This window comes from Balaenoptera ricei, chromosome 11, assembly GCF_028023285.1.
Source record: "Balaenoptera ricei isolate mBalRic1 chromosome 11, mBalRic1.hap2, whole genome shotgun sequence".
Taxonomy (NCBI): Eukaryota; Metazoa; Chordata; class Mammalia; order Artiodactyla; family Balaenopteridae; genus Balaenoptera; species Balaenoptera ricei.
Genome location: NC_082649.1, coordinates 70,517,824 through 70,537,620, shown reverse-complemented (window position 1 = coordinate 70,537,620; position 19,797 = coordinate 70,517,824). Strand labels below are relative to the sequence as shown.

The window sequence follows — 19,797 nt, the reverse complement described above, 5'->3', positions numbered from 1 at the left end:
TATTTGAAGAGATTATAGTTGAAAACTTCCCTAACATGGGAAAGGAAACAGCCACCCAAGTCCAGGAAGTGCAGAGAGTCCCATACAGGATACACTCAAGGAGAAACACACCGAGACACATAGTAATCAAATTGACAAAAATTAAAGACAAAGAACAATTACTGAAAGCAGCAAGGGAAAAATGACAAAAAACATACAAGGGAACTCCCATAAGGTTAACAGCTGATTTCTCAGCAAAAACTCTACAAGCCAGAAGGGAGTGGCATGATATACTTAAAGTGATGAAAGGGAAGAACCTACAACCAAGATTACTCTACCCGGCAAGGATCTCATTCAGATTCAATGGAGAAATCAGAAGCTTTACAGACAAGCAAAAGCTAAGAGAATTCAGCACCACAAAACCAGCTTTACAACAAATGCTTAAGGAACTTCTCTAAGTGGGAAACACAAGAGAAGAAAAGGACCTACAAAAACAAACTCAAAACAATTAAGAAAATGGTCATAGGAACATACATATCGATCATTACCTTAAACGTGAATGGATTAAATGCTCCAACCAAAAGACACAGGCTTGCTGAATGGATACAAAAACAAGACCCATATATATGCTGTCTACAAGAGACCCACTTCAGACCTAGGGACACATACAGACTGAAAGTGAGGGGATGGAAAAAGATATTCCATGCAAATGGAAATCAAAAGAAAGCTGGAGTAGCAATACTCATATCACATAAAATAGACTTTAAAATAAAGAATGTTACAAGAGACAAGGAAGGACACTACATAATGATCAAGGGATCAATCCAAGAAGAAGATATAACAATTATAAATATATATGCACCCAACATAGGAGTACCTCAATACATAAGGCAACTGCTAACAGCTCTAAAAGAGGAAATCGACAGTAACACAATAATAGTGGAGGACTTTAACACCTCACTTACACCAATGGACAGATCAACCAAACAGAAAATTAATAAGGAAACACAAGCTTTAAATGACACAACAGGCCAGATAGATTTAATTGATATTTATAGGACATTCCATCCAAAAACAGCAGATTACACTTTCTTCTCAAGTGCGCACGGAACATTCTCCAGGATAGATCACATCTTGGGTCACAAATCAAGCCTCGGTAAATTTAAGAAAATTGAAATCATATCAAGCATCTTTTCTGACCACAACGCTATGAGATTAGAAATGAATTACAGGGGAAAAAAATGTAAAAATCACAAATACATGGAGGCTAAACAATACGTTACTAAATAACCAAGAGATCACTGAAGAAATCAAAGAGGAAATCAAAAAATAATTAGAGACAAATGACAATGAAAACACGATGATCCAAAACCTATGGGATGCAGCAAAAGCAGTTCTAAGAGGGAAGTTTATAGCTATACAAGCCTACCTCAAGAAACAAGAAAAATCTCAAATAAACAATCTAACCTTACATCTAAAGGAACTAGAGAAAGAAGAACAAACAAAACCCAAAGTTAGCAGAAGGAAAGAAATCATAAAGATCAGAGCAAAAATAAATGAAATAGAAACAAAGAAAACAATAGCAAAGATCAATAAAACTAAAAGCTGGTTCTTTGAGAAGATAAACAAAATTGATAAACCATTAGCCAGACTCATCAAGAAAAAGAGGGAGAGGACTCAAATCAATAAAATTAGAAATGAAGAAGGAGAAGTTACAACAGACACGGCAGAAATACACAGCATCCTAAGAGACTACTACAAGCAACTCTATGCCAATAAAATGGACAACCTGGAAGAAATGGACAAATTCTTAGAAAGGTATAACCTTCCAAGACTGAACCAGGAAGAAATAGAAAATATGAACAGACTAATCACAAGTAATGAAATTGAAACTGTGATTTAAAATCTTCCAACAAACAAAAGTCCAGGACCAGATGGCTTCACAGGTGAATTCTATCAAACATTTAGAGAAGAGCTAACACCCATCCTTCTCAAACTCTTCCAAAAAATTGCAGAGGAAGGAACACTCCCAAACTCGTTCTATGAGGCCACCATCACCCTGATACCAAAACCAGACAAAGACACTACAAAAAAAGAAAATTACAGACCAATATCACTGATGAATATAGATGCAAAAATCCTCAACAAAATACTAGCAAACAGAATCCAACAACACATTAAAAGGATCACACACCATGATCAAGTGGGATTTATCCCAGGGATGCAAGGATTCTTCAATATACGCAAATCAATCAATGTGATACACCATATTAACAAATTGAAGAATAAAAACCATATGATCATCTCAAAAGATGCAGTAAAAGCTTTTGACAAAATTCAACACCCATTTATGATAAAAATTCTCCAGAAAGTGGGCATAGAGGGAACCTACCTCAACATAATAAAGGCCATATACGACAAACCCACAGCACACATCGTTCTCAATGGTGAAAAACTGAAAACCGTTTCCTCTAAGATCAGGAACAAGAGAAGGACGTCCACTCTCACCACTATTATTCAACGTAGTTTTGGAAGTCCTAGCCACGGCAATCAGAGAAGAAAAAGAAATAAAAGGAATACAAATTGGAAAAGAAGAAGTAAAATGGCCACTGTTTGCAGATGACATGATACTATACATAGAGTATCCTAAAGATGCCACCAGAAAACTACTAGAGCTAATCAATGAATTTGGTAAAGTTGCAGGATACAAAATTAATGCACAGAAATCTCTTGCATTCCTATACACTAATGATGAAAACTCTGAAAGAGAAATTAAGGAAACACTCCCATTTACCACTGCAACAAAAAGAATAAAATACCTAGGAATAAACCTACCTAGGGAGACAAAAGACCTGTATGCAGAAAGCTATAAGACACTGTTGAAAGAAATTAAAGATGATACCAACAGATGGAGAGATATACCATGTTCTTGGATTGGAAGAATCAATATTGTGAAAATGACTCTACTACCCAAAGCAATCTACAGATTCAATGCAATCCCTATCAAATTACCAATGGCACTTTTTACAGAACTAGAACAAAAAATCTTAAAGTTTGTTTGGAGACACAAAAGACCCCAAATAGCCAAAGCAGTCTTGAGGGAAAAAAACGGAGCTGGAGGAATCAGACTCCCTGACTTCAGACTATACTACAAAGCTACAGTAGTCAAGACAATATGGTACTGGTACAAAAACAGAAATATAGATCAATGGAACAGGATAGAAAGCCCAGAGATAAACCCACGCACCTATGGTTAACTAATCTATGAAAAAGGAGGCAAGGATATACAATGGAGAAAAGACAGTCTCTTCAATAAGTGGTGCTGGGAAAACTGGACAGCTACATGTAAAAGAATGAAATTAGAACACTCCCTAACACCATACACAAAAACAAACTCAAAATGGATTAAAGACCTAAATGTAAGACCAGACACTATAAAACTCTTAGAGGAAAACATAGGAAGAACACTCTGACATAAATCACAGCAAGATCTTTTTTGATCCACCTCCTAGAGTAATGGAAATAAAAACAAAAATAAACAAATGGGACCTAATGAAACTTAAAAGCTTTTGCAAAGCAAAGAAAACTACAAACAAGACTAAAAGACAACCCTCAGAATGGGAGAAAATATTTGCAAATGAATCAACGGACAAAGGATTAATCTCCAAAATATATAAACAGTTCATGCAGCTCAATATTAAAAAAACAGACAACCCAATCAAAAAATGGGCAGAAGACCTAAATAGACATTTCTCCAAAGAGGACATACAGATGGCCAAGAAGCACATGAAAAGCTGCTCAACATCACTAATTATTAGAGAAATGCAAATCAAAACTACAATGAGGTATCACACCAGTTAGAATGGGCATCATCAGAAAATCTACAAACAACAAATGCTGGAGAGGGTGTGGAGAAAAGGGAACCCTCTTACACTGTTGGTGGGAATGTAAATGGATACAGCCACTATGGAGAACAGTATGGAGGTTCCTTAAAGAACTAAAAATAGAATTACCATATGACCCACCAATCCCACTACTGGGCATATACCCAGAGGAAACCATAATTCCAAAAGACACATGCACCCCAATGTTCATTGCAGCACTATTTACAATAGCCAGGTCATGGAAGCAACCTAAATGCCCATCGACAGGTGAATGGATAAAGAAGATGTGGTACATATATACAATGGAATATTACTCAGCCATAACAGGGAACAAAATTGGGTCATTTGTAGAGACGTGGATGCATCTAGAGACTGTCATACAAAATGAAGTAAGTCAGAAAGAGAAAAACAAATATCATATATTAACACAAATAGGTGGAACCTAGAAAATGGTACAGATGAACCGGTTTGCAGAGCAGAAATTGAGACACAGAAGTAGAGAACAAACGTATGGACACCAAGGGGGGAAAGCAGCGGGGGCTGGTGGTGGTGGTGGGATGAATTGGGAGATTGGGATTGACATGTATACACTGATGTGTACAAAATGGATGACTAATAAGAATAAATAAATAAATAAAAAATAAACATAAAAAAATTAAAAGAAAACAGAAAACACACATGCACCTCAGAGTTCATAGCAGCACTGCTTACAATAACCAAGACATGGAAGCAACCTAAATGTCCGTTGATAGATGAATGGATAAAGAAAATGTGGCATATATATACATATATATGTATATATATGCACAATGGAGTATTACTCAGCCATAAAAAAGAGTGAAATATTGCCATTTGCAGCAACATGGATGGACCTAGAGATGATCGTAGTGAGTGAAGTTAAGTCAGACAGAGCAGGATAAACAATAATGATAATACTTATATGTGGAATGTAAAAAATAATACAAAGGAACTTATTTACAAAATAGAAACAGACTCACAGACATAGAAAATAAAATTATGGTTACCAAAGGGGAAAGGGGGAGGGATAAATTAGGAGTATGGGATACACACTACTATATATAAACAAAAAGGATTTACTGTATAGCACAGGGAACTATATTCAATATGTTGTAGTAATCTACAATGGAAAAGGATCTGAAAAAGGATGTATATATATATATATATATATATATATATATATATATATCTCCAAATCACTTTGCTGTACATCTGAAACTAACACAATATTGTAAATCAACTATACTTAGGAAAAAATAATAAATAAATTTTATAAATTTTTAAAAAGAAGCAATCACTGGAGCATCTCCCACTGCCCCTGCCTCTTTCTATTAAGGTTGCCTGGTTACTGCCTGCTGTCCTAAGAGGGTGTGGTTTCTGCTGTGTGGCCCTGCTGCCCATCACAGGGCCTGAGACAGCCGGCAGCTGTGGGACCTCCTGCAGTTCCTAGTTTGTCCATTAGATGGCACAAGATGTCTGTGGCTGGGCCCATTGATCCCAGACACCAAGGGCACACTTGGGGTTTTTTCCCACCTGCAACCAGCAAGCAGAGATCTTAATGTTGTTGGTTTTTTTTTTTAGCTGTGCCACGCGGCTCGTGGAATCTTAGTTCCCCAACCAGGGATGGAACCCAGGCCCTTGGCAGTGAAAGCACAGAGTCCTGCAGAGTCCTAACCACTGGACTGCCAGGGAATTCCCTGCAAGCAGAGATCTTTACAGAAGATCCTTACCCCCTTCCCAGACCCAGAGAGGAAGAGGACCTGCTCGAGGCCACACAATAAGTTTAGCCCCTGCCACAGGCTGCTTTTCTGCAGTGTGGAATGGGCTGCCCCCGCATCCTGTTCCAGTAGACCCAGACCTCCCCTGCAGTCACAGCTGGGGGCTGGCTGAGCTTAGATCCCCAGGGTGAGCTGGCAGGTTGAGGAGTTGTTGGGCCTCCCACCCATAGCTGATGGCCACATGCTGGTTGAGGGGCTGTCTGGCTCAATCTCCAGCCAGACACTGGCCCCCAGCCCGGGCTACTAGGCTGAAACATCTCCCCAGGGAGATGGACACAGAGGAGCTCCACCCCTCCAAGGGCCCAGGATATGATCACCATCATGGCAGCTGCTGCACAAGCACCCCTCACCAGTTTATAGAGCCTGTTACACCTAAGGTGGCTGGTCCCCTGGCTCTGGAAGGAGGAGACTGAGACCCAGAGAGGGAAAGGCCTTGGCCAAGGTTCTTCAGGGAATCCAGAGGCAAGGTGGCCTCCCTGAGTAGCACTTTGCCCAATCCCAGGTCAAGAGGCATGTATATTTTGAGGGGAGATGGGGACAGGGAGACAGGGATCCAGGTCCCTGGGTCCTTCTCACGCTGACTCAGAGACTGAGCTGTTTCTCTTTCAGGAATGAGATAGGAAGGGAGGTGGGGTCCCAGTACCCTCAGGAGCCTGAGAAGCAAGAGAGGGTCCCAGGAAGGGGCAGGACTGAGCAAGACCTGTTCTCAGGCTGCTGTGTGGTCTGGGCCACGTCCTTCATTCTCTGATGCCCCCAAGTTTCCTGAGCACCATCTGAAGGCCCGGGCTGGTAACTTGCAGGAGTTTCTAGAATCCTGGAAGCACCAGGATTCTCGCTCAAGGTGTCAGCTACTCTGACACAGAGGCATCAGCCGAGGTGGAATGAGAGGCTGCAGGTGGATGGCAGGGCACTTGCTCCCTCCCTCTTCCTCCCCGCCTTCCTGGCCTGGGACGGGGTGGAGCTGTTGCCTTATAAGTGGCAGGCCTGGCGGCAACGGAGCAAACTACAACCAGCGGCAGCGGCAGGACCCAGGGCAGCTCTACAAGCAGCTTGGTGTCCCGGTTCCCCAGCATGGCCCCCTCAGCCTGGGCCATCTGCTGCCTCCTGTGGGGCCTCCTGCTCCGCGGCGGCAGCCTCAGCCCTGGCCCCAGCGTGCCCCGCCTGCGGCTCTCCTACCGAGGTAGGGCAGTGCGCACCCTGCTTGTGTGTGTGTCCCTGGGAGCCCTGGACCCTGCCATGCCCTAGCTGTGGGACCCCAGCCAGCCCAGGGCAGTCTGTTCTGACAGCAGGAGGGATGCAGTCACTCCCAGCACAGCCTGTGGGAAGGGCTTTACAGTCACTCCCTGGCATGTGCTCCCGGCTGGCCGCCAGAGGCAGGAGCCTGGGAGAAAGGCAGGGGGAGGGGGACAGGTCCTGGAAGACATGGCCAGGGTGGAGGTGGGAGAGACAGAGACACACTGGGGGAGAAACTGAGGGGACTGCTGAGAAAAGGAGAGAGACCTCAGTAGAGATGGGCAGAGAGAGATGGGGAGGGGTCAGAGATGGCAGGTCTGGAGTATCTGTCTGCTCTCAGCTGGGCCCCTTGCCCAGGGCAGACAGTGGGGAAGAGGGCAGCATCCTGTCCCTCTCGTCCGCCCTGCAGTGGGGTCCCTCACCCTATGCCCACAGCCCTGTTCCCCCTCCTGCCTCTTGCAGCCCACTTTGCAATGCTGGCCTTTCCTCTTCCCCTCCATCCACGAGGCTCTTTGTAGCCTCCCTTCTTTGCCCATCCTGGCCCAGGAGGCTCCTCTGCAGATCTAACCTGATATGTTGTGCTGCAGCTGGCACAGGCCTCTTCTAAATCAGATGAGACAGAGGCTCTCCACAGATTCTTCTTCCTGGGGAAACCAGAGGGGTGATCACCTTCCCCCAGGAACCCCAGTCCGAGGAGGGAGACCCAGGCCTTCTCTGGAGAGTCGGAGGCGGGAGACATGGCTCCACTCTGGCGAGTCTGAAGGGAGTCAGGGCGGGGGTGGGGGGGCCGGGGGTTGTGGAATGTGGTCCTTCCCTGGGAGCTGTGGCTTTGGGCTAAGTCCGGCTACAAGAAAAGGTCCAAATAGGGCAAATCTCCTCCAAAGTACTGTCAGGCATGGAGGGCTTCCTGGAAGAGGCTGTTAATGAGTTTGGTGATAGAGAGGATGACCTTTTGGGCTTGGATACCTCACCTTCCCAATGGTGGCCATCGCCCCTTCCCACCACATCCTGCTGCTCTGCCCTTGCCCACCCATCATCTCCAGCTACCTAGCTGGACCCCAAGGACCTACTTCAGGATCCCCACCTCCTGGGATCATCATCCCCAGAGAGCCACCCCCATCCCTGGGACCTGGGTGGGCAGCGTCTATGGAAGAGAAAACCCTCTTTAGCCATATCCCTGGACCAGAGCCTAGAGATCCACCTGGCCATACCTGGCATCTCCCACACCCAGGCCTTAGCCAGGTGCTCCCTCTGATGGAACGCTCTCCCCTGTCCATCTGCTTGTCCCACTGAGTCAGCCTTGCACGCTGCTCAGACCACCCACCCTTCCTCCAGGCTCTCCCAGCACTTCACCCAGCTTGCTGCCATAAGTTCTGCCAGTGGGGCCATCTTCCCTAGGGACTGGGTAGAGCACAGATGGGCCAGGGGGAAGGAGATGTTAACTGAATACCAGGGGGCCACGGAGTGAAGGTGTAGGGGGCAGGCCCCTGGGTGGGCTGGGCTGGGTGGGGGGCTCAGAGCCCCCTGTCCCACCCACCCCCAGGAGTCATTTCCCTGAAGCCCTCCAGCACCCCTTGCATGGAAACATTTTCCAGATGTGAGTCGGGGTGGGGACGGTGAATGCACAGCTGGGACCCTCCACCTCCACAGATTGGCTAGAGAAGTGGGCTGAGCAGCAGGCCCTGACCCCCTCCCTCCCTCCCTCCCTCCTAGACCTCCTTTCTGCCAACCGCTCTGCCGTCTTTCTGGGTCCCCGGGGCTCCCTGGACCTCCGGGCCCTCTACCTGGACGAGTACCGGGACCGCCTGTTTCTGGGCGGCCGCGATGCCATCTACTCTCTGCGGCTGGACCAGGCATGGCTGGATCCCCGGGAGGTGAGCTGGACTGACCGGGAAGCGGCTCTGTCTGAGAGCTGGGCAACTCCAGATGGGAGGCCAGCTGGGTCAACTGAGGCTGTGAGGTCAGGGGTCACACAGGCTGTGTTTCAGGTGCTGTGGCCACCGCAGCCAGGACAAAGGGAGGAGTGTGTTCGCAAGGGAAGAGATCCTTCGGTGAGTGATGTCGGGAGTGCCTGCCCCCCACCATGACCAACACCCAGTCCCTGACCCCCAGGAGAGCCTGGGGCTGCTCCCCTGCTGCCTGTTCTGGGGCCACTTGAAGCAGATCTTGAAGGCTCCTGACGGTGCTGAAGAATCTACCCCCCGCCCTAGATCATCCCCCCATCCCCCCGCCCCCTAGGTGGAGTGTGCCAACTTTGTGCGGGTGCTGCAGCCCCACAACCGGACCCACCTGCTGGCGTGTGGCACTGGTGCCTTCCAGCCAACCTGCGCCCTCATTGCCGTTGGGCATCGTGGAGAGGTGAGCCGGGGCGGCCCCGCAAGGGACTGGGAAGCAGTGACATTTCCTCCCTGTTGTCTGAACGCTCCCCATTGAGCCTGGGTCAGGGCAGAGGGGTCAGAGCCTGAAAGGCACCTTTGTGCCAGGGAGCTGACCCTGCCGGCAAGGTCCTGAATGAGGGCGCCTTCCGCCCACCCCCACTCTCCAGCCGCACGCGATGGCCGCTGCCCGGGTCGGGGCTGGGTCTGCTTTCCTAGGTGACGTCTCTCCCTCCCTCCCTCCCTCCCTCTCCCCAGCATGTGCTCCGTCTGGAGCCCCGCAGTGTGGAAAGTGGGCGGGGGAGGTGCCCACACGAGCCCAGCCGTCCCTTCGCCAGCACCTTTGTAGGTGGGTGATGCCCAGGCCAGGGAGGGCATGACAAGGGTGGGAGCCGGCCGACGTCACTGGGAAGGGATGGGGTCTGGGTACAGGGCCTGGCCCTCCTCCTCTGACTCTGCCCCCTACCCTCACCCTAGGAGGGGAGCTGTACACGGGCCTCAATGCTGACTTCCTGGGGCGTGAAGCCATGATCTTCCGAAGTGGGGGTCCCCGACCGGCCTTGCGTTCTGACTCTGACCAGAACCTCCTGCACGGTGAGCCCAGGGGTCTGCTGAGGGCGAGGCTGGCTGGGGTCTGCCCCTGGCACTGGCAGGGAGGTGGGAGAGCTGACGCTGGAGTGGGGACCAGAGGGGCAGCCCATCCCCACTCCACTGCCTGGGACTCCGGCCTCCAGTGGGGTCCCTGCACCTCTTCCCCTCCTCACTGGCTCACCCCCCACCCTGTTCCTCCCCCGTGAGGCCCCCACCAGCTTCACCCTGTTACCTCACAGACCCCAGGTTTGTGATGGCCACCCGGATCCCTGACAACTCCGACCAGGACGATGACAAGGTGTACTTCTTCTTCTCGGAGACAGTCCCTTCACCTGATGGAGGCCCGGGCCGTGTCATCAGCCGCGTGGGCCGCGTCTGCGTGGTGAGAGCTGTGGCAGGGACAGTGAGGTTCACATCCTGGCCGTGTGTGCCTTCCCAGACCCGTCCCAAACCGCAGCAGTAGGCAAACCGAGGCAAGGGTGTGGAGCCGACATCCATGCCTCCCCCACAAGGGTGAGGGTGGAGGAACAGGAGGAGGGGCCTGTCCTTGGGACCCAAGGCTGACTGGCCCCCACTCCCCAGAATGACGCAGGCGGCCAGCGGGTGCTGGTGAGCAAATGGAGCACCTTCCTCAAGGCCAGGCTGCTCTGCTCCGTGCCTGGCCCTGGAGGTGCCGAGACCCACTTTGACCAGCTGGGTAAGGGCATGGCCAGGGCAGGCTGGGTGAGGGCTGGGGAGGGCTCAGAGCCAGTGAGTGGCAGGCATTGGTCGTGGCCTTCTGTCTCCAGAGGACGTGTTCCTGCTGTGGCCCAATGCAGGGAAGAGCCTGGAGGTGTACGCTCTGTTCAGCACGGTCAGGTGGGCACACGGCCTCCCCTCCCCTCCAGCCCTGGCCCCGTCTCTGCACTGCAGCCTCCCCTGCTGAGCCCCTGCCTTCACGTCCGGCCTCGCCATGGGTCCCCGTCCCTGCCCCTGACTCGGTGACTGCGTGGCTGTGCTCTCTGCCTGGGCGTCCTCGTCTTCTGGTCTCCGCCGACCGCAGGCACCATCATCCTCTCTCCTCCCCGTGGAGCCAGGCTGCCCCCTTCCCGCCTCCGACAGCCCCCCTGGCCTGACTGTCCCTGTCCGCCCTTGGCAGTGCTGTGTTCCAGGGCTATGCCGTCTGCGTGTACCACATGGCTGATATCTGGGAGGTCTTCAAGGGGCCCTTTGCCCACCAAGATGGTCCCCAGCACCAGTGGGGCCCCTATGCGGGCAAGGTACCCTTTCCCCGTCCTGGTGTGGTGAGTATCTGCCTGGGAACAGGGCAGGGAAGAGGGCTGAGTAGATGCCAGGAGGGGCTCTGCCTGAGGACAGGCCTGTGTCTGCGTGTGGCCCCAAGGCAGCGGCTGAGCTGGGGCTCCAGAGCAGCTGGGCTGGGTGGGGTGAGGATGGGAGCAGGGCCCAGACCACACTAAGGAGTCTCTCCTACAGCGTGAAGGGTCCACAAGCGGTCCCTCTGAGGTTGGCGTGCCCAGCCAGTGGAGCCTAGAAACAGACTGGGGTGGGGAATGTGACAGGAAGCTTCAGGCACTCCCTTTGCCGCTGCCCACAGTGCCCCAGCAAGATGACCGCACAGCCAGGACGACCCTTTGGCAGCACCAAGGACTACCCGGATGAGGTGCTGCAGTTTGCCCGAGCCCACCCACTCATGTTCCGGCCCGTGCGTCCTCGGCGGGGTCGCCCTGTCCTCGTCAAAACCCACCTGGCCCAGCAGTTGCGTCAGATCGTGGTGGACCGCGTGGAGGCAGAGGACGGGACCTATGATGTCATCTTCCTGGGGACTGGTGGGTGGGCTGAGTGGGGTGGCCGGGCAGGGGAGGTGTGTGAGGACCTATGCTGCCCCTTCCTCTCCCACTGACCCCTCCTCCCCTGCCCCAGACTCAGGCTCCGTGCTCAAGGTCATTGCCCTCCAGGTGGGGGGCCCTGCTGAACCTGAGGAGGTGGTTCTGGAGGAGCTCCAGGTGTTTAAGGTGAGTGGGGAGAACTGATGGGAAGGGTCCCCTCAAGCCCCGTCCCTGCATCTAGGCCTGGCTAGGAGAAAGCAGGAGCAAAGTGCAGGAGGGAGATGGGCCTGCTGTACTGAACCTGCGGCCAGTGGGGAGTGAAAGTGATGACGCTCACTACTGCAGAGGCCTTGCCGATGCTTCTAAATGACTGCAGGGCCTGGAGATGCAGTCTGTGAGCTGAGAGTTGGGGGGCCCAGTGAGGGATGGCCAAGGCGATCACCCCTTGACAAAGCCCTGCCACGTTCAAGTTGCAGTGAGGGGCGGCTGACACCCCAACTCCCCAAGGGGTTCTGTTGACCCCTCTATAGAGTCAGACAGGGGATCATCTGTGTTTGGGGAACTGTTGTGCTTCCCCACATGGGATGGGTGATTTGGGACAGCTGCCTCATTGCTGGGGAACAGGACTGTGGGAGGGGACACCAGAGCTTTGTGCTTGTAGCCAAGCCTTGGAGGCCAGCCAGGGAGAGAGGACCTTTCTAACGTAGGAGAGACTGTCTGGCCTTAGTTGCCAGGGAGTGCACTGACCTGGGAAAAAGATGGTTTCCACCCAGAGTCTGGAAGAGGCTGAAAACAGGGATGCAGGGGAGGTCTTGCTTCTTTCCCAGGTGCCAACACCCATCACTGAGATGGAGATCTCCGTCAAAAGGGTAAGAGTAGCTGCCATCTCTCCCCACTCCTCTTTCCTCTCCACCTGTCTCCTGAAGTTTCCCTGAGCACTCTTGTTGTCTCATGGAAAGTTGAGTCACAGCAGGCCCTGGGGCTGCCTGATTAAGCCCTGCAATGAGGGTTTAGAGTTCAGCTGGGAGCTGAGATTCCCATGCATGAAACCAGCGGGAGCGGGAGGCCCGGAGTAAGTGAGCATGTGTTCAGATAAGGGGAGATCCACAAAGGCCAGTTCCTCAGGGGAGACAAAAACGTGCTTGAAAACAAGATCCAGATTTTAAATCAAATAGATTTTAGAGGCCTGCTGTGTGTCCTTTTGCAAGTGGCAAAATCTCCCCAAGTTCATCTGCCCCAGTTCATCTTTGGGTAAATCTTGACTTTTGTACTGGGATTGCTTAAAGCAGAGCTCACCTCCAAAGTCAGGGGCAAGACAGGATAAAGGCCACTGGGGTAGAGGGCAAAGGTCTGCTGCCGGGAGGGTCTGGAGAAGCCCCTTAGAGAAAAGACCCCAGGTGTGCCCCATTCCCTCCACGTCCTAGCATAGGATCTGATGTAGATCAGGTGGGTGATAAACATTTTTTCTTCTGGGAATGCACTCAAGAGGTTCTGGAAGACTCTTGCGAATGTCAGGGGTCTCAGGAAAGCCAAGGGAGCTGAGAGCCTAGCTGCTTCTAGGCAGAGCACAGGCTCACCTCGGGCTCTGCCTATGTCCCTCCCAGCAAATGCTGTACGTGGGCTCGAGGCTGGGCGTGGCCCGGCTGCAGCTGCACCAGTGTGAGACTTACGGCAGTGCCTGTGCAGAGTGCTGCCTGGCCCGGGACCCGTACTGTGCCTGGGATGGTGCCTCCTGTACCCGCTACCGGCCCGGCACCAGCAAGCGCCGGTTCCGCCGGCAGGACATCCGGCATGGCAACCCTGCCCTGCAGTGCCTGGGCCAGAGCCAGGAGGGTGAGTGGCGGCGGGCATGGGGGCGCCAGCTGGGCTCTCACAGGGCCCCCACTCACCCCTGTGGCCTGGGCTTGACCCCTGTGAAGTATGGCCTCAGGCCGTTCTTGTAGTAACAGGCAGTCCTCAATTTCCCTATGTGGGCAGCTCCTGTCAGCATATGGGTTAGGGTCTTTGGGCAGAGTGAGCGGCTTAGGGATCAGTAGACACCTAGGTCCCTGTCGCATTCATGGGAGCTCCTGGACTGAGGGAGTCAGTGGGTGGTCCCAGGGGTCCTATAGTTCCTGAGCTGAGCCCACCTCCAAATCCTTCCAGAAGAGACTGCGGGACTCGTGGCGACCACCACAGTCTACGGCACAGAGCACAACAGCACCTTCCTGGAGTGCCTGCCCAAGTCCCCCCAGGCCACTGTGCACTGGTTCTTACAGAGACCAGGGGACGAGAGGCCTGACCAGGTGAGCGAGGACCCTGGCTCCAGCCTGCCTGTGTCCTGAGGTCACACCCCTCCATGAACTCTGGGGGGAACTTGCCAAGATCAACTTAAGAAAAGTATGTATTAAAGCCCCTGGGGTGCCTAGAAGGAGGTGCCCCTGTTCCTGCCATCTGGGAACACCCAGGCCAGATGTGGTAGAACTTCTCCAGTGACAGGGGGCCCACAAACTCCTGGGCACTGAGCTGGGCTCTGTCTGAGAGCGCGGTAGCAGATTTAGAAGAGAGGGAAGGGGTCTAAGCTGGTCAGGAAGGCCCCCATGCTTACACATATGGCTCATCTTCAAAGGGGTCTCTTCCCCAGGGGTTCTTGGTCCTCCTCTGCCTTAGGCCTGGGCCCCTGATCACTGGCCTTTGAACACACACCTCCACCACACACACACACACTCACACACTGCCTGGTCCCACACGTCCTCCCTGGAGTCCAGCTGTCTGCCTAGGCCCTCTCCTCCCCCATCCAGAAAAGTCTGTCAAGCCCAGAGATGGCTTCAGTCTGGGGCCTGAGGCTGGGTGTGGGTGGGGGCAGGGTGAAGAACCATTCGCAAGCCGCTCCCACGGGTAGGGAAGAGGAGGGAGTGGGTTGATTACAGGAGGGGCTCTCCTTCCAGCTTGAGAACTGGGGAAGGCCAGCCTTGGGCCAGCTGTTGGGCTGGGCACTGAGAAGTCTCCCCCAGGGGGGAAGGGGCAGGGGAGCGAAGAGATGGAGTTACACAACACTCACCACCCAAGCAGTGCTGCCTCAAAGTACACATGTGCGGACTAAAGCCCAGACAGGGTCCAGGCCAGAGACGGGGCTGGATCGGAACCGTGTTCCACCTCCTACACTGTGATGGGGCTGTGGGCCCTGCACTGTGGGGGGGAGTGGGCAGTGCAGACCAAGACAGGGAGGGCTGTGTGTGTGTGTGTGTGTGTGTGTGTGTGTGTGTGTGTGTGTGTGTGTGTAGAGTGGAGGGGAGTTCTTGTCCTGGGTCTGGGGGTATAGCCCCCCTGAGTAAAAGCCCATAAATACTTTTTAACCCTCTGTTCCCTGGGAATATGTGCCAGGGCCCCCCAAGGCCAAGACAGGGGATCCAGAGCTCTGAGTAGGGGAGAAACCAGTCAGTCAAATCTTTGAGAAGGCCCTGTCCTGGATTATGGGAAGGTGAGTCCCTGCCTGCAATTAGCTCACGGTCGAGGAGGCTGAGCCGGCCAAGCTGCTGGGAAGTGGAGAATGAGCCCTGAGATGGCAAATTTGGAAAAGCAGGGGCAGAGAAGTTGATGGTGCAGGCCCTGCTCCAGGCGCCCTCACGCCCTCCCACACCCCCAGCAGGTGAAGACAGATGAGCGCATCCTGCAAACGGAACAGGGGCTGCTGTTCCGCAGGCTCAACCGCCTGGATGCGGGCACCTACACCTGCATGACGCTGGAGCACGGCTTCTCCCAAGTGGTGGTCCGCCTGGCTCTGGAGGTGATCATGGCTGCACAGCTTGACACTCTGTTCCCCCGGGAGCCGAGGCCAGAGGAGCCTGCAGCCCAAGGAGGCCCGGCCTCCACCCCCTCCAAGGCCTGGTATAAGGACATCCTGCAGCTCATCGGCTTCGCCAACCTGCCCCGGGTGGATGAGTACTGTGAGCGTGTGTGGTGCCCCTCCCGCAGCCGAGGCCGCAGCAAACAGGCCAAGGGCAAGAGCTGGGTGGGGCTGGAACTAGGCAAGAAGGTAAAGAGCCGGGTGCAAGCCGAGCGTAATCGGACACCCCGGGAGGTGGAGGCCACATAGAAGAGGGAGGAGGAGAGGGGGTGGTCGGGATGGGCCAAGCGGCCAGCAGCAGCCCCCAGCCTCTCCCACCCACCCAGCTAGGGCAGAGGGGGCCAACATGCCTGATTGCCTCTTAGAGATGGGAATCTCTGCCCCCAGACCCCTACCAGGCTGCCCACAGGATAGGCTGGGGCCTGATGGAGGGCCTTGTGCCCTGGGCCAGTTCCCTGCCCCTCTCTGTGCTCTCAGTCCCAGGCTGGAGCCAGCACCCTCGGGCTGCTGGCAACTCCAGTGGGCCTGCTATTTGTTCTTGAATGAGGCCCCCAGAGCACATTTCCACTTGTGCCGGAAGCAAGAGGGCTGGGTGTTTTTTACCCAGCCTGCAGAACAATGGCCATTCTGAGTGACCCTTAGACTGGGTGTGTGGGTGCAGCTGAGGAGGTGTCTGGGCAGGGGGCCCTCAGGCAGCTGAGGAGGGTGGAAGTTGCCCCTAAGCTAGTAACTGCTAAGAAGACCTACCCTGACTGAGGTGGGGAGGGAAAGTGGAGGCGCTGAGAAGGTGGAACAGCAAGACCCCCTCACACTTTGTGCCCTGATATCTTGGTAGTTCCCTGCCACTGCACAATCCCTCTTCTGCATCTCAGAATCACAGAAGCATAGACTACTAGAGCTCTCTGGGACCTGGGGATGGTCTGGACCTCCAAGCCTGACATCCCTTCATCAGGTCCTGGAGCGGCCAGGCCAGGTTTCCTGGGATGCCCACACCTCCTGATGGGATTGCCCCTCCCCACCATCAAGGTCTCCATGTTGATGAGCAGGGAGGGGGTGAATTCTAGGAGAATGTTATCCCCCATCTCTGTGGACTAGAGATAGGGAGAGGGGAGCTGGGGAAGTGTGGGGTGGTTGGAGGAGTGAGCTATCTTTCCCAGGGCAATGCAAGCTGGCCCACAGCCTGGGAGGGTGGGGATGTGGCAGCTCTGGGAGCAAGCTGCAGCTGGTGGTCAGGACAAGGGGCAGGGCTTTGCCTGGGGGGGCCACAGAATATTGAGGCTTTTGAGATGGGGAGAGGGTGGGAGACCCTAGGACTGCCTGTGGGACCCAGGGGCAGGCATTCTCAAGGACCCCAGAAGGCATCAATTAGCCCAGGAGCCAGATGTTTCCCACCCTGGGATCTTTGGTTTCTGCTAAATAAGGGTTTGTCACGGATGGTTCATTTATGAAGCCTTTTTTTCTTTTAAGGGAAAAAAAAATGTAGGGGGAAGCTTCTAAGTCCTGCTGGTTCTTGGGGGTGCTGTTGGCTCAGGTGGCCAGGACACAATCTGTCTGGGCGTGTAGGGAGGTGTTTTTGCCATCAGCAGTAATGTGTTTCTTTGGCTGGGGAGCGAGGAGGGGGAGGAGGAGGAGGACTAAATGAAAAGTTGTTCCCAGCCTGCATGTGAACAAGTCAGTGACGCACAAAACCGACAGGAGGGAGACAAAAGCATCAGGTTCGAGATTCCCTCCATTAAAAACCAAGATGAAGGAAGGAGGAAAAAACAGATAAAAAAGCAAGACAGGGCTTCCTGCCCCACTGAACTCAAACCCAGACTCTGCCTTGGATTTTATCCGAGCCACCCCCGCACTCCTTCCCCCCACCCCCCAGCCCCTACCACCTCTAGAGAACTGGGGTCCGAAAAATGCCCCTCTTCCCCTCTTTGCACAGTGAGTGAACCAGAAGCACTGAGGTTAACCTGACAGCACTTTGGGAAGCCTCTGGCCTGGGGTAGCTGTGGCTGGGATGTCAGCACGTAAAAGCAGAGGAGGAGGGCCGTGGGGGGAGGAGGAGAGAGGGGCCATGGAAGAGGGTGGGGTGACAGCGCAGAGCCCCATGAATGGGTCTCAGAGCTGCAGCCAGCTCTGCCCCTCTATCCCAGGCTCTGCACTGGCTGCTAGGCTGGGTCCCCTGGGGAAGTTACTCTGGAAAACAGAGGGAGAAGGAGTTAAAAATCCTGAACAAGGAACACCTGAGCTTGGAAAATTATGGACAGCTTCTACTGGTCCGTACCCCGCACCCCGCCGCCGCCTCCACGGTACCGTGTGTTATTCACTCCTGGAAATGCTTCTATGTGTGAATTCTATTTTTGTATTCATATGTTGAGATGGGCCTTGTGGTTTCTCTGTCTTCAAAGCACGCTTCTCATAATTACTATTGTTCTTTTTATCGTCACCGCCCCTGAGAGCTGGTGAGGATAGTGCAGGGGTTTTCCACACAACCTGCAAGGAAAGGGATGAAGTTAATACTTATATCACATAATTATTACCATTATTGTATCTGTGTATTTCTGTACTAAATTAACTGATGCCATTTGTGTGAGCTGGAAATGAGGGGCTTTCCCCGTCCTTTCCAGGAGGGAGAAACCACCCTGGGTGGCATTTTCTAGACGGGAAGGAGATGGGTATCAGAGGAAGGAAGGAGTCAGAGGGCTTTGCCTATGAAGCTGAGATTGCTTATTAAATTAGGAAAATCCTGTCCCACGGGCTTCTGAGACTTCTTGGAACTTCAGTAAGACCTTGAGCCAGGGAAAAAAATGCTGGCGAAGGGCAGCTGGGCACGTAGGCAGCCCTGCTCCTTTTTCACAATAACACTTGACTTTGTGACAGCGACACTTGGCCTGATGCCTGTCTTCATCAGCCACACACCAACGTATATTAAGACCACTGTGCTCTTGCCTGGGGGGCCAGGCTGTGCTGTGGGAGCTGCAGCTTTGGCAGAGGAGGGGGAGCCCCAGAGTCTGGCCTGCGGGGCAGGATGCAGGAGACGCCTCTCCCCCAGCCCCACTCCCCCAGTGACATCATGCTCCTGCCCAAAGAGCAGACTCCACTGGTGCTGGAGGGAGATGGGAAAAGGCAGGGGTGCTTTAAAGATGGGAGGGACATCACCCCACCTCACCAGAGAGATTAGCCTCTTGCTTGGATGGCCTCCTCAATCTGTGCTATGGACTAGGGGGCTTAACAGTCATCAGTCCCATCTTGCAGCCCAGGCCCTGGAGCAGGACCCCTGCTTTCACCTCCTGGACTCTGCACAATCACCGAGGCCTCACAGAAAGTGAAACCCTGTTGCCCGGCCTCGGGCCATCACCACCCATCTGAGAAGCATCATCAGAGCACCATTTGGTGTGGAGTGCTGGGCTGGGAGGCTGTGTTAATGCAACCTCAGAGCCCCCTTCTCCCCTGGGGTGCATGGTGTCTCTGCTCCCATGTCACCACCGCCCACACCCTGAAGACCCCTTGGGCCTGGACTTCCCCCAGCCCCTCACCACCACCCTCATCTCCAGCCCTATTTCCTGCCTCAGGGATTTCACTCTATCTTCCTCTCCCAGCTTTTTCCTCTAAGTCTCATACTTCCCCTGGTCTTTGATCCTGTTTCATGATTTCCCAAACAGGTTTATAACTGGAAAGGGGCTTCGAGAAAGGGGCTAGTCAAAAGTTGTCCTTTGGAACAACTGTCTCATGAGATCCTCGACAATGGTCAAATAAACATGGGATTTCTCTCCCCTTAGCCCCTACAGAGCTGTGCACTGCCTGCTTGCTTGCCCTGTGAAATCCCTGAGGAGCTCACGATGATTTCTCATTAATTGGCATGCCTACTATGTGCTACATGATCCTCCAAAACATATGGCCCTCTATCCCTTTTTTTTCCCATGGAGCAGTTACCACCTCATGTTTCTAATGTTTTGAAGAGCATACTTTGGGAAAATGCTGGTTAGCTTAATTCCCTCCCTTTACATTTGAGATTAATTTATTAATCTCTGCCTTCTAAGCCTGTAAACTCTGGAGCCCCTGACTTCGCAGATGGAATAGCCACATCTTGGTTTCCCGTGGCTAGCACCAGAGCAGGACCTGCCACCCCAGGGCCAGGGCTGCCAAGCTGCCAGTCTGCTGTCCCTTGGGCCTGGACTCTGCCCTGCCTCTGGCTCCTGTTCTCCCACACCCAGCCTGCCTCCCCAGCCCATTTCCTGCTCCTCCTGTGTCTGGCATCGTCCACTGTGGAGGGCTGGGATTCACCCCAAGCTTGTGGCT

At 53.1% G+C, this 19,797-nt stretch overlaps 2 protein-coding genes across 5 annotated transcripts in view; one reads left to right on the top strand and one right to left on the bottom strand.

Annotated features, from left to right (window-relative positions):
* Positions 1 to 7,629, bottom strand: part of LOC132375069 (nischarin) — an 88,908-nt gene extending 81,279 nt beyond the window's left edge. The window contains exon 1 of the mRNA XM_059939840.1: positions 7,461 to 7,629. The gene's annotated coding sequence lies outside the window, so the exon portion shown is untranslated. The remainder of the gene's footprint in view (positions 1 to 7,460) is intronic.
* Positions 6,667 to 18,249, top strand: SEMA3G (semaphorin 3G). 4 transcript variants are annotated; one of them, XM_059939856.1, is made up of 16 exons: positions 6,667 to 6,839; positions 8,606 to 8,766; positions 8,881 to 8,943; positions 9,131 to 9,250; positions 9,526 to 9,616; positions 9,745 to 9,861; positions 10,098 to 10,240; positions 10,441 to 10,555; positions 10,647 to 10,716; positions 10,997 to 11,141; positions 11,453 to 11,684; positions 11,779 to 11,870; positions 12,512 to 12,553; positions 13,289 to 13,517; positions 13,830 to 13,969; positions 15,313 to 18,249. In XM_059939856.1, the coding sequence occupies exons 1-16, from the start codon at positions 6,731 to 6,733 to the stop codon at positions 15,757 to 15,759; spliced, it is 2,316 nt and encodes a 771-aa protein (XP_059795839.1). In that variant the 5' UTR covers positions 6,667 to 6,730; the 3' UTR covers positions 15,760 to 18,249. The 4 variants fall into 4 exon arrangements, with proteins under 4 accessions (XP_059795839.1, XP_059795838.1, XP_059795837.1 ...); XM_059939855.1 differs by having other exon boundaries at positions 15,310 to 18,249; XM_059939854.1 differs by lacking the exon at positions 6,667 to 6,839 and adding an exon at positions 7,490 to 7,643.
* Positions 18,250 to 19,797: the final 1,548 nt, after the last annotated feature.